A 13,574-nucleotide genomic window follows, 5' to 3' on the forward strand; every position below is an offset into this window, starting at 1 on the left:
ACCCCTTGAGGGAACATGGCAGGAATTTGATGATGATGATGATGATGAGAACACAGACCAAGAATTAACACCACATTAATGTATCAACTGCACTCCATGCAATTTCAAGTAATTCTTGCTACTGTTAGTTCCTTAAATAAATTAAACAGTGCAAGTAAAATTGTATCAGTCATGTGCATCATCAGTTCAAAGCTGATTTATTAATCCATTCTACTTCAACAAAAGAGAGAATTCAACTGATGAAACAAAAAAACTTGACACGAATGCCAACAGATCTCTTATTTCCTGAATTAAATAAAGAAAATTTCACTCAGAAGTATCTTGAAAAATATCACCATATATCAATTGCTGTTAACAGACTATATCTGCACACTTCTGAACAAAGCTTCCATTTTATTCCTTAAGTTTATAGAAATTCTGGATCCATATTATTACTTGCTCTCTGCACCCCACAGCTGTTGCATTCCTCTTGTACATGAATTGTATTAGTCACATCCAGGTTCTTCACTATGCCAGGCAATATTGCTCACTAAATATGTTCTTCATACTTTTCTTCAGCATTTTCTTGCAACAAATATCTAAAAATTCTTTGGAACACTAAGGAAATTAATTCTAATTCTGTAATTGCTCTGCTGTAATGTGGAATGGTGGCAATCATCAATCACATAATGCTGTAATGCTCTAATTAATCTCCATTTACATTCACTCTCGACCATTTTCAATATTTTTCATTATCATATATACAAGGTGTAATAATTTAATTTCTGGAATGATATTGTACTATCATGCATAAGGCAATGGTATTGTTGACTTGAGCCATATCAAATCAGTCAAGTGGTAGAGTTTGTTGCTTTCAGTGGAAAAATTAGTGAATGGAATTTAGACCATTGCATTAATAGCATTTTGCACAAATTTAGGCACAAGCATAAGTGAAACTCTAGACTATGATACTAGGAAAAAAGTGTAATGAATGTAAGTGGTATAAGAGGTATAAAAGCAAAATGAAATTATGTGACATATGACAAAATAACTAGACAACACAAAACTCAACAACCATAACAATGTGGAAAGAGTGCAGCAATTAGTTCTTACTAGTCCTTGTGACTAATAAGTACATGGTTAATGGTAGAAGACTTAAATTTGGATAGAAAAGCAGTGCGGAAGATTTTGATGGACAATTTGAGAATGAGAACAATGTCTGCAAAGATGGTTCTATGAATTGTGAGCAAACATCAAAACAACAGTGTTTGAGATTTGTTCTGATAATTATCTGTTTTTGATAGTTACTGGCAATGAAACTTGGTGCCTTCAGTATGACCCTGAAACAAAATGCCCAAACATGCAATGGAAACCATTTTTTTTACCAAGACTGAAAAAAGCAAGGATGTCACAGTTGGCAGATCAAGACAGGGCTTGTTTATTTTTTCAATCATAATGACTTAGTTCACTTCATATTCATTAAACAAGAACAAACAGTGAACAAAAAGTGTCATTTCGAAATGCTGACAAGGTTATGTGTGCTTGTAAGAAGAGACCTGAACTTTGGCCAAATTCCATTACGACAATGCTCATGCACATGCTGTAATAGCTGTTTGTGAGTCTATGGTTAAAATAATCACAAAGTTGGACCATCTTCTGTATTCCCCAAACTTAGCCTTTGTGACTTTTGGCTATTCCAAAACAGAAGAATGCAGATTTTCTGACATTTCTAACATTGAACATCATGTGGCAAGAGTATCAGAAAGAATGCCAGAACACAAGTTCCAGAAACGTTTTGAACAATAGCAGCATTACCTAACTAAATGTATCACTGCACAGGGGGATTTACTTCACAGGCATTAGTAGCCACTAGTCTACAGGAAAGCAAATATAATTTTTATGTGTGCATTCTGGGAATTTGTGACATATTGTACACTGAGTTTAATTTTGATCCAGTAACTGACTTTTCACTGTTCACTTTAATTCAATGATGAAAACTATTGGGTTTTGTTTAGCTGGGTAATGTTCCACTTAGTGTGACATCGCACCATACTTATTAAACTAAATACAATTTAGTAAAATTTCTGGCCCATCTTAGTTCATAAAGTATTCAGGAGGGTATACCATGAAATAAATAATGCAAATTGGATCAGAAGTCCTGGTTGAAGATTATTATTACATGTTGAATTGTTTTGTTTTAAATATATATATATATATATATATATACACACATATTATTTGAGAACAAAAGTGTTTACTTTGGTATGGCAACTAATGACTGCTTTCTGCCAGAGATCTGGAAACATATCTTCAAGAAAGATTCTCTGGTAAAGAAAGAACAGTTGGCTAATGCTAGACAGAAGATTTTTTAGTATTTCATAATGTATGCCATCTGATCCAATGGCATTTTCTCTGAATAAAAATAAACAATGCTATAACTACTGAAAAGTCCTAACTGAAGTCCCACAGGCACATTGCTTACTGAAAAAATATCGCTACAGTAAATTATCTATTATAACAAACAATTCCTGTGGTCCTGAGTTCCTAGGACTATACCCTCCACACTCTGAGTGGTTAAAACTCTTAAATTCAAAATAAAAAGAAAACACCTGAAACTAAATTCCCAATTAACGTTCCATACAGGTTCATATCCCAGGATATCTCATATGCAACTTAATCTCCTAAATAACCTAAATAACCAATGAAAAGAATTATATAAACAGAGAAAAACTCTATGTAAAAAACTTTATTAATGTAGAATTTTCGCCTAAGTAGGCATCATCAGTACAAGATCACAGAATGGCAATTAAACAATAACAGACAATTCTAAAAAACACCAACTGAGTAGGTAATGTAAAATAATTAAAAAAAAAAAAAGAAAAGAAAAGTGAACTGGATCGTGCAGATTGGGCCCTAGACCTACAACACTGGTACAGATATGTGAATGATATTTTTGCAATTTGGAAAGACTCTTCCTCTGAGTTACAGCAGTTTCTTTCTAAATTAAATGCATTACATCCCAGAATCCAATTCACCTTAGAAGTAGTAAATAAACAATTAACCTTTTTAGATCTTCTAATTTGTTGTCAACCAGATAGTAGCCTACGTTTTTCAGTTTTTTGGAAGACCATACAGGACATTATATCCACGCAGGATCATATCACCATCCTAGTCAAAAAGGCTAGAGCTACATCGTGCTCTAGTACGAAGCCTTTAGTACATCGTGCCCATTCTTTATGGCCACGATGTATGGAACTTTTGCAGAAAAAATTACGACATATTAATTCCACTTTTTTATCTAATAGTTTTAAGGGTTATTTCTTCAAAAAGCTTTTTTAGCAGTTATGGTATCTCTACCTCTACAAATACAAAAAAAATAACTTGCATTCCTATCCCTTATCTGCATAGTATTAGTGAATGCATAGCAAAAGTTTTAAAACCACTGAATGTTTTTGCTACCTTTTGCCTCATCAGAAAAATCTCTACCTTTCTTACTTCTTCTAATGATAAGCTTCCACTTCTCAGTTATCCAGGTATCTATCAGATTCCTTGCTCTTGTGGGTTATCTTATTTTGGACAAACAGGAAGATCTGCTTTCATTCATCTAGAAAAACATAAGTCTTATATTAAATACCACGAGCCTGAATAGTCTGTCCTTGCAGAGCATGCTGCCGACACTAAGCACAGTTCATTGGAACAAGACAAGAGTCCTTCATAAAAGTTGTTTCCTCATAGAACATCTTTATAAAAAAATGTGTGAAACTACTTCACTGTCCTAACTTAAACAGATCCATGGTCTAAGTAAATCCCCCTTACAGGGAGAGAGAGTACTTTTTAAATCTGCTAATCTTTCCTAACTTTATTTTGTCATCATCATCATCATCATCAAATTCCTGCCATGTACCCTCAAGGGGTGTACAGGATATGATAGTACTACATGACAAATTTACATCATTACTAACTTCCTATCTACAATTTTCCTCCAGATCAGTCTGTTACTTGTCAAGACTCCAATATTATCAGATCTTATATTTCTGTCCTCTAAGGCACTTTGTACCGTATCAATCCACCTATATCTTGGTCTTCCTCTAGGTCGTTTTCCTGCCAACCTGGCAGAGAACACCTGTTTTATTTTGTTTATGTATATATTTATTTCTTTTTTTAAAAAACTAAGTTATAAAATTATTGACTTTGCCTTGTACATGAAAGCATCTGAAGAAATAACAAGGCCACATCCACTATTAGAAATCACTTATCAGACTGAGAATCCTAAATAAACAAAGTTTACTGGGCCCATTCTATATGAACTGAAAATCAATAAAGTTACTTTCAGCTTTAAGTGAAATAAATCCTATATGGATTAATGACTACAATAAACTTTATACTTATCTCTTTATATACAGGTATCCTCTCTCTCTCTCTCCCATTTCTAACTTTCCCTCCTAACTTCTGTTTAGTGTTCATATATTGAAGATACAGACACAGGGAGTAGGAAAGGAACATTGTATTCCTTTCCTACTCCCTGTAAAACTGAATACCTAGCAACATTCGATAATGTTCTTTTTGCTTTTGCACATACTTGGAAATGCAAATGAGAAACTTCCACTCAGGTCCACCATCATGTGCCACCATTGCTGGGCTTGAAACAACAAAGTTCTTTCTTTCTTCACAGTACAGGAGAGTTTATTTAATTATAATTTCACCAATGAAACGGTCAGAATTTATAACAATTATTAATTTCTCAATCCTTTATACACTGAGGTAAGTTCGCTTAATTACTTTCACACAATGTGAATTACAGCAGTAACTTATGCTTTCGAATCGTCTTGCTTCTAACATACAAAAAGAAACATACATTTAACTAACCGTATATAAATGTAAATACCTTATTACTAACAGTATAAGTAGTGTAATAAGGTATTTTTATAAAATACCATATTACTAACTTCTTAACTTTCATTCATTTATATATTTTAAACTTGTGGGATATCTAAAGTTTAATACAGATATCATACACAGACTAATATTTATATCTTCATTTTTTGGGCAAAAACGTTTGCTGCTTCAGATCATTCTCACAGAAGATAACTTGCTATTTTTCTACTGTTCTTTTAAGGATGAGGTATTCAAGAAAATATGTGGCTACTTTTGCTGCAAACTTTTCCCAAGAGTGTCTGCAACAGCTTTTTATTACTGAATGCACATCCATTATGCTCCCAGACTGAGAATGACAGATTATACTTGCTGGATCTGCTCTTGGTCTATTTTTCCAAACTTGATACAAAAAATTTAGGAAGAGAATCCTTGACTTATTATTATGAAACATTGCTACTACAGAAAATGAGGTTTTGCAAAACAGCTAAGACACACAACACATACATGATATAACAAAATAACTCGTGTACTACTGACCCATCTAATATCAAGTCAGAAACTGACATTGGTGCTATAAAAATTGAGGATGTTACAACAGAGCGGAATTAGTTCAATTACTTTTCAAACATTCCCATATATATTTTTCAGATGAAGTAAATGCCTTGTAATAATACTTCATTTAAGAGGGAAATTCTGATCAGTAAACTAAAACAATTTAAATTATACACATTTTATAATAATGTTATGGGTGAGTTAAAAACGGGGAATGGATACACCATGGAAGACTGTTGCAGAAGTTGAATGATATGGACTGAATTATGAACTATTAGCATGGATAAGATGGCTGACTAGCTGATATCAGAAAGCAGTATATGGGAGTGTGAATCTGCGGGATTTAAGGTGAATAGTAATGTAACACAGGGATCGGTCCTTGGTTCACCATTATTCAATGTTTACATTAATGACATTGGGAAGGATTTGACTGGTGACATACAGCTGATTGCCGCTGATGATGCAGAGATAGGTAATCAGGAATGCAATGGACATGCAGTGCTTGTAGAATGATTTCAATAGATTGGAATTGTGGACATGTGAAAAGACTGTCAGTTCAATGCCAGCAAATGTAAAATTATACACTTTGATGTAATGAGATATTCAATGGCACATTATATTGGCAAAATTATGCTAGAAGAAACTAATCAGGCTAGAAATCTTTCTGGTAAAACTCTTAGATAAAAAGATGAAAGGCCATATAGCAAAGATTGCAAAATACAACTCATATGTAATTGCAATGCTGAAACAAACACTGACATGTAAGGAAAAAGAAGTCATTTTGACTTTTTTAAAAGGCTTTAACCTCATCTGGAGCTGTGTGTGTGTGTGTGCGTGCAGATCTGATCTCCTGGTTTCTGAAGTGATGCAGATACAGTGGACAGAGAGAATGCAAAGGGATGTTAAAGATGATACTGAGACTAAGGAGTGTAGATTATGAAGAATGCAGATACGAGCAAACATGAGAAAGAAAAGTGAGATGATGGAGACCTACAAACTTCTGGAAGGGTCACATAGTATACCAGAAGATGAAATTTTTAGTTTTATGGAGAGTAAAGAGAGGATGAGAGGGTATCCATGGAAGTTGAGAATGAATGCAGTCAATAAAGGGGTTAGAGCTAGATTTTTCTCTTATAGAGTGATGCATGATTGGAATGGATTGCCTTTGGAGGTGTTGAGTGGAGGTAGCATGAATGAATTTACAACTGGTGAATGACAGCTAGTGTTGATATGGGATGACCTACATGAGTCCCTGACTCTCTGGAGGTCTCAGTAATGATAATAATAATAATACCTAACTTTCTACTTTATTTTTTTTGTAACAGTGAACACTAAACACAATATCAAAATATCTAATGAAACATTTCTAACAGTACTTACTCTGTGAATACAATTCGTAAAAGATGTATTACCCAAGGATGTACTTATGCTTTCTAATTCCATATTCAAAAGCACTTGAAACTGATATCTGCAAAAAAAAAAAAAAAAGAAGAAAAGAAAAGAAAAAAGTTTACAAACTTTATATACATGAAACTGGAAAAAGGCTTATGAAGTTGTATTTATTATTCAAAACAGCATAATGTGTGTGGGCAGAATAAATTATAAGAAACTAATATATAAACAATGACGTGTAAACTAAATCTGACAAGCAATTATTCTGTTGTTTTAATCCTTTACTCAAGTGCAAGCATAAATGTGAAGTAACTTCATAACAAGTCTACTTGAATATAGAGGCTGTTGACTTCACATCGATTGCCTTAGTATCCCATAATGTAAAGTCATTCTGGTAAGGGCCACTACCCAGACTGGTTTCGACCTTTATTCAGATCACATCAGTTGGAGCCAGATACCAAATTTAAATTAATGCAGATGTCATGTATTTTCTATAAATATATAGAAAAAAGGTGTATCACCTTATTATTAAATACCATAGATGAGAGAATGTTGTGGAAAATATATGACTTGTACATTAATTTAACTTTGGTATCGTCTTGGGTATGGTTCCAACTGATGAGACCTCAATAAAGACTCAAAACTGCTATGGGTGCTAACCCATCCCATAATGGTTTTACATTAAGGAATAGCGCAATTCATATGAAGTCAATAGCCTCTATATACAAGCAAACTTGTCGTGATACTATTGCTTATACTTGTATATAGGATTAAACAAAGAATACAATTTCTTGTCTACATTGTAACCAAGTGGAAAACTTTCCACTGATGCTTAAATAATATGGCAAGATTATGCAGTAACACCAGATTTTGTTCAGCATTACCAAAATTGTAAAGAAAGAATGTTATATTAATCTATGACTAACAAGTTCCTGAAAAATGGAGCTGAGCATGAATGCCAACATGCAGACATACCCTTCATTAAGCCCAATGGCATGTATGTCAGATTTTTGACAGTTATCTCATCTTCTCCACTGACCACTTTGGCAGGATAGTTTTGGTTTCTGCAAGGAAAGTGGAAGTAAATTGCAAGCAGACAACTCTTCCACTTCAGTATGACACCAGCTAATTCACTTTTTTTAGACCACTATAAAGTAAATTAAAAAATATTTCATGAAGTTTAGAGAAGTTTAATGAAAGTGGAAAAAAAAAAAGGATTTCTTAGCAATTACATATTTTTGTTTGTTCACCACTCCCCATAATTTTTCTTTTCTTCTGGAAATGAGAGGTGCTTTGCCTGCAAAACAGATGAATTGCAAATAAAGGGATCGCTTAATTAACGCAGGATTTGATTAATATGCCGAAATTAATTGCAACAATCCCTTTATATATGTGGCAAGAGTTTTAATTAACGTGCCTTTAAATTTACCAAAATTCCACCAAATATGACATCACTGCTACAACCCATGGACATGGGCGTCATTGAATCTTTCAAAGCATATTTTCTTAAAAAGACATTCTCGAAGGCAGTAGAAACAACAATGAAAGAAAATGCAATTAAGTTCCAAGAATTTTGAAAAATGTTAACATTAAACACGCAATTGAACACATTCATGACTCGTGGGAGCAAGTACCTTCTGGCTGCATGAGAGCTGTTTGGAAAAACCTAGTGCAGAATGCACTAATGACTAAGGTGGTTTTCAAAATCCTGTGAACAACATGATTGAAGAAATCGTTGCAATTGGTGAAGACCTTGGTTTTGATGAAGAAGATGTTAAAGAATTATTGGATTCAAAGTCAAAAGATTTCAGTGACAACGTCTTCTTGAAATTGAACAACAACAACACATATGAAGACAATGAATAAATGGAATGTGAAGATGAAGTTCCAAAGGAGATAACAATCAAAGAAGTGGATGGAATAATTTCACAGTTTAGAATCCCTTAAGCAGCAAGTAATGGATATGGATCCAGATGTTAATCGAAGAACGCTTATTTGCCGAGTTCTAGAGAATCATTTTGCTTCTTATCGTAGAATTTATGCTGATAGGAAAAAAAACTAAAACTGTTCAAATGACTCGATAACTTTTTTTGATAAAAAATTGCAGTAACTAATGTAGGTACAAGCATTTATTAAACATTTACTTTGCATTCATTTTTTATCTTTCCTAAAAGAGTACTGTATAAAACGAATTATTAATATTAATTAGTAATCTATCAGGGACAAATTGTAATTTTTACCATTGATTATTATATTTGATTAATGCGATTTTGATACATGCGATAAAATCGAGGGATTAATTAATCTCATTAATCAAGGGATACCTGCATTTTACTTATTATTTTTTTTTTTTCCATTTTCGCATACCATGTCAATACAAATGCATGACTGAATTTAAACATGCCAGACAATCACAGTCATATAAATTTATCTATTTCGTGTGGGGTTCTCCCTTTCTTCAACCGTCCCTTAGGACTGGTAGAGCCCTCCTAATTAGGCATTAACTACATATTTATGACTGTAGATCCGTGTGTGTGTTCATGAGGCCAGTTTGACTGTTCTGAGGGACGAAAAACCTGAGTTTCCAGGTGAAAAAAACTTTCTACCTCCCTATGAGACTGGTTAACTCACCTTTAGTCGAAAGAGACAGATAAAGGCTCCTCATGTCATGGACAGGAATCGAGTCCAGGTCTTTCCAACCAAAAGGCTTTGTCTATACCGACTGAGCTACGGAGGCTCTAGTCATATAAATAACTATGCTTACTTATATATATTTGAATGAACTAGTTTGCAATTGGACATCAATTACTGGTCAATTAGAGAAGTTCGTGAAACCAGTCCAGCAGAATTATATCTAGCAGACATAATAGTATTCAAATAAATTTTGGAATATGAATCTGAGAGAGTCAGATTCGAAGTAAAGCATACTGTTTAAGGAAATGCTCAATGCAGAAGGGAGAAAGAACACTGCTGCAGAATAACATACCTAGTCTAATCATAAATACTGTTACAACTTAAACAGCACAAACAAACCACATGTATAACATGCACATAGCAGCACTCAATGTTTCAAATATCCCCCACTTTTGCCTTTATGCAACCCGAAATCTCTGAGGTCACATATCAATGGTAACACGCACAGCACAACAGAAACAAGCCACCGATTACTCCAAATCCACCTTTAGGCTGGCAATGCTGGGCTATTCTCTCAAGCTCCAACCACAATTTGAAGTCCAATGTATGGATACTGAAAGAACGAGGATGTGCTAGCAATTTGGGATTTAGCCGACCAAATTGTATGCTTATTGCCTTAAACCAATATAGAAAATGATGGTACAACATGACAAAATTTCATGACGGCTGGGGGGGTCGTCTGATTAAACAAGGCCCCCGTTGTTTTCACCAGGAAACCAGGGCAAACAGCGAAAACTCAGCTACTGGAATAAATCTGAAAGCGCACCCCAACTCAACATCACCAGAGTTAAAGATCGGTACTATCACCATAAGAAGCCTGAATGGCAAAGAAATGGAGCTAGCTGAGGAATTAGATAAGTACCAGATCAACATAATAGGGGTGACTGAAACTAAAAAGACCAAAACTGGTGAGATCTTTCTGAACAATAAATACAAAATGTTATATTCAGGAAATGATAATCAAGGAAAAGAAGGAGTAGCCATAGTATTCAACACAAAATATGAGGCTAATGTTCTTGAATGGAGGCAGTCTCAAGTAGAGTGATGTGGGCAAATATCAGAATGGGGAATTAGACAATGAGACTTATTTGTGCCTATGGTCCCACAGAAGGTTCTACTAAGGTAGAAGTGGAGGAATTTTTTGAGGCTTTAGAAAAAGCAACTGACACAATGAAAAAGGAATAGTTGGTCCTTGTTGGGGATCTAAATAGCAGAGTAGGAAATGATTGTGAGACATACAAAAATATTTTGGGAAAATTTGGAGAAAAGAGCAAAGCCAATAATAATGGCAAATACCTGTTGGATTTATGCTCAGGACATGAACTGGTTATTACTCACACCATGTTCCAACATAAAAATGTGCACAAATTCACATGGAGAGAAGAGGCAAGGAATAAGAAAAGTCTCATTGACTATATTCTTGTCGATAGAGATGTTTTCTCCCTGGTGCAGGACACCAGAGTGTACAGAGGATTTGAAATGGGAAGCGATCACTATTTAGTGTTGAGCAGCTCTCAGATGTGAACTGTAGACTAAAATACACTAACATGATTGAAGAAAAAATGAAAGAGTTTGAGAACAGGAACCAAACCTTGGAGATTCGGTGGCAAGCCTTGAAGAAAACCCTGATTGATTCAGCCAGAGAGGCATGTGGTGAGATTGTCTGCAAGGTTAAAAAAACCAGAACAACATGGTGGACACAAGAAGTTAAAGAGGCAGTGAAGGAAAAGAAGAAAGCCTATCAAAAGTTCCTGGCAAATAAGTCAGCTTGTTCTCTTAGAGAATACAGAGACAAATGCAAGAATGCTAAACAATGTGTAAAACTAGCTAAACAAAAGTCATGGGTGGACTTTGGCAAGAACATAGAAAATAAATATCAAGAAGGTGCCAAAATATTCTGGCGGTTGTTGAAGAAGCTTAGGAATGGAGGAAAGAGTGCTGTAAAAGGATTTAGAGATGATAAAGGTGACATGAAAATGGGAGAAAAAGATATCCTTGAAGTATGGAGTAATTACTATGAAAAACTGCTAAATGAAACAAGCAGTGATGACAGTGCAGTGGTAAAAAACACTGACCAGGCATGCAGTCAGGAATACATATCCATACTTGAAGTAGAAAAAGCCATCAAAGGTTTGAAATGCGGAAAGACAGCAGGAGTAGATGATATTCGACCAGAAAATGTGGTATAAGAGTCTTACAGTGGCTACACTGCATAGTTCAAAAAGCCTGGACAGAGGGACGAATTCCCGATGATTGGAGTAGAGCTCTCATAGTACCCATATATAAAAAGGGAAATAAAACTGAATGTGAGAATTACAGAGGTATTTCCTTACTGAGTGTTCCTGGCAAGATCTATGCAAGTATACTTGAAAAACGGTTGAGAAGAATTGTGGAAGAAAAGCTTGGTGAAGAACACGCTGGATTCAGGCCAAATAGAAACTGTCAGGATCAGATCTTCACTTTACAACAAATAGTTGAGAAAGCATGGGAATATAACAGAGATCTGTATTTAAGTTTTGTCGATTTGGAAAAGGCATATGACAAGGTGCCAAGAGAGAAGCTATTCAATACGGTACAGTTATATGGTGTCAATGGGGCATTATATCAAGCAATACGTAGTCTTTATTTGAGTTGTAAGTCAGCAGTTAGAATTGAAGGAAGTACAGGAAGATGGTTTAATGTTAAATCTGGTTTGAACAAGGATGTACATTATCCCCTATGTTATTCATTATCTATATGGATCACATTATGAAGGAAAGTGGTATTAAACATGATATCAAAATTGGAGATGTTAATGTAAGCTCTTTGCTTTATGCGGATGATGTTATACTTCTAAATAAATCTGCTACAAGTCTGCAAGATTCTCTAACTAAATTGAATAACTGTTGTAATAGATGTGGTATGAAGGTCAGCAATAAAAAGACAAAGACAATGAAACTAGGCAGAATCATTGAAAATGTCACCTGTGTTGTGAATAGAGAACCTGTGGAACAAGTAAAACATTTCGGCTACTTAGGCACGATTTTTACTGAAGATGGTAAATTAAATATAGAAATAGACAACAGAATCAGCAAAGCTGGTATGGTAGGAAGTCATTTGAGAAAATTCATATGGAATAAGCGAGAAATTAGTCCGAACACTAAATTAGCTGTATTCAAGACAGTGTTCAAACCAATTTTAACTTATGGATCTGAGAGCTGGGTCAGAAGTGAAACACTTGACCAAAGACTAGAGACCGCAGATATGAGAGTCCTGAGAAAGATTATAGACGTGAACAGATGGCTTCAATATCATATTAAAAACGAGGATATTAGGAAAGAACTTGACATTGTCAACATCCAGGAATGCGTTAGCAGAGCTAATCTCAGGTGGTATGGTCACTTAAACAGAATGGGCGAAGAAATATTAGCAAAACAAGTGTTCTCTGCCTGGTTGGCAGCAAAACGACCCAGAGGAAGACCAAGATATAGGTGGATTGATATGGTACAAAGTGCCTTAGACGATAGAAATATAAGATCTGATAATGTTGAAGCCTTGACAAGTAACAGACTGATTTGGAGGAAAATTGTAGATAGGAAGTTAGTAATGATGTAATTTTTTTCATGTAGTACTATCATATCCTGTACATCCCTTGAGAGTACATGGCAGGAATTTGATGATGATGAAGATGTATTCAGATCAGGACTATCAACCACTGTTGTGTAGTCCTCACCTTGTGTTCAGACACTGTGCTGGAACTTGTACCAGAGGTTCCAGCATGGTGTCTTGATACACAAGACACTATGCTGGAACCACTTTGGAGTGGAGTTTTGACCCCTTTCTCAAAGAAATGCAACTTAGATATCCTCTGATTACATCACCACCAAACCATCACTGACATGGAGTGATGACCTCTCTGAATCCTGTGTGCTATGGCACATGCTGTGCGACCATCCAGGCTGATCATTTAGGCTAAATGACTCTTAAATGGTGAAAATCTTCTCATCTGTGAAGAAAATATTTCTGTCTGTTGTTCGCATACCATTGGAGAAGTGTCTTTGATTTTATCACCCTCTATCACATAAGTTGTGGTGTTAGGAAGT

At 35.0% G+C, this 13,574-nt stretch overlaps 1 protein-coding gene across 1 annotated transcript in view; it reads right to left on the bottom strand.

Moving 5' to 3' along the window:
- LOC150099824 (treslin-like) overlaps window positions 1–13,574 on the bottom strand; it is a 290,982-nt gene that overhangs the window by 90,700 nt on the left and 186,708 nt on the right. Inside the window, exon 10 of the mRNA XM_090403686.1 lies at window positions 6,787–6,874. Coding sequence (XP_090259812.1) covers window positions 6,787–6,874 — 88 coding nt within the window. The remainder of the gene's footprint in view (window positions 1–6,786; window positions 6,875–13,574) is intronic.

Source organism: Typopeltis vanoorti, chromosome 14 (genome assembly GCF_054136105.1).
Source record: "Typopeltis vanoorti isolate ZY-2024b chromosome 14, IOZ_Tvanoo_1.0, whole genome shotgun sequence".
Classification (NCBI taxonomy): domain Eukaryota; kingdom Metazoa; phylum Arthropoda; class Arachnida; order Uropygi; family Thelyphonidae; genus Typopeltis; species Typopeltis vanoorti.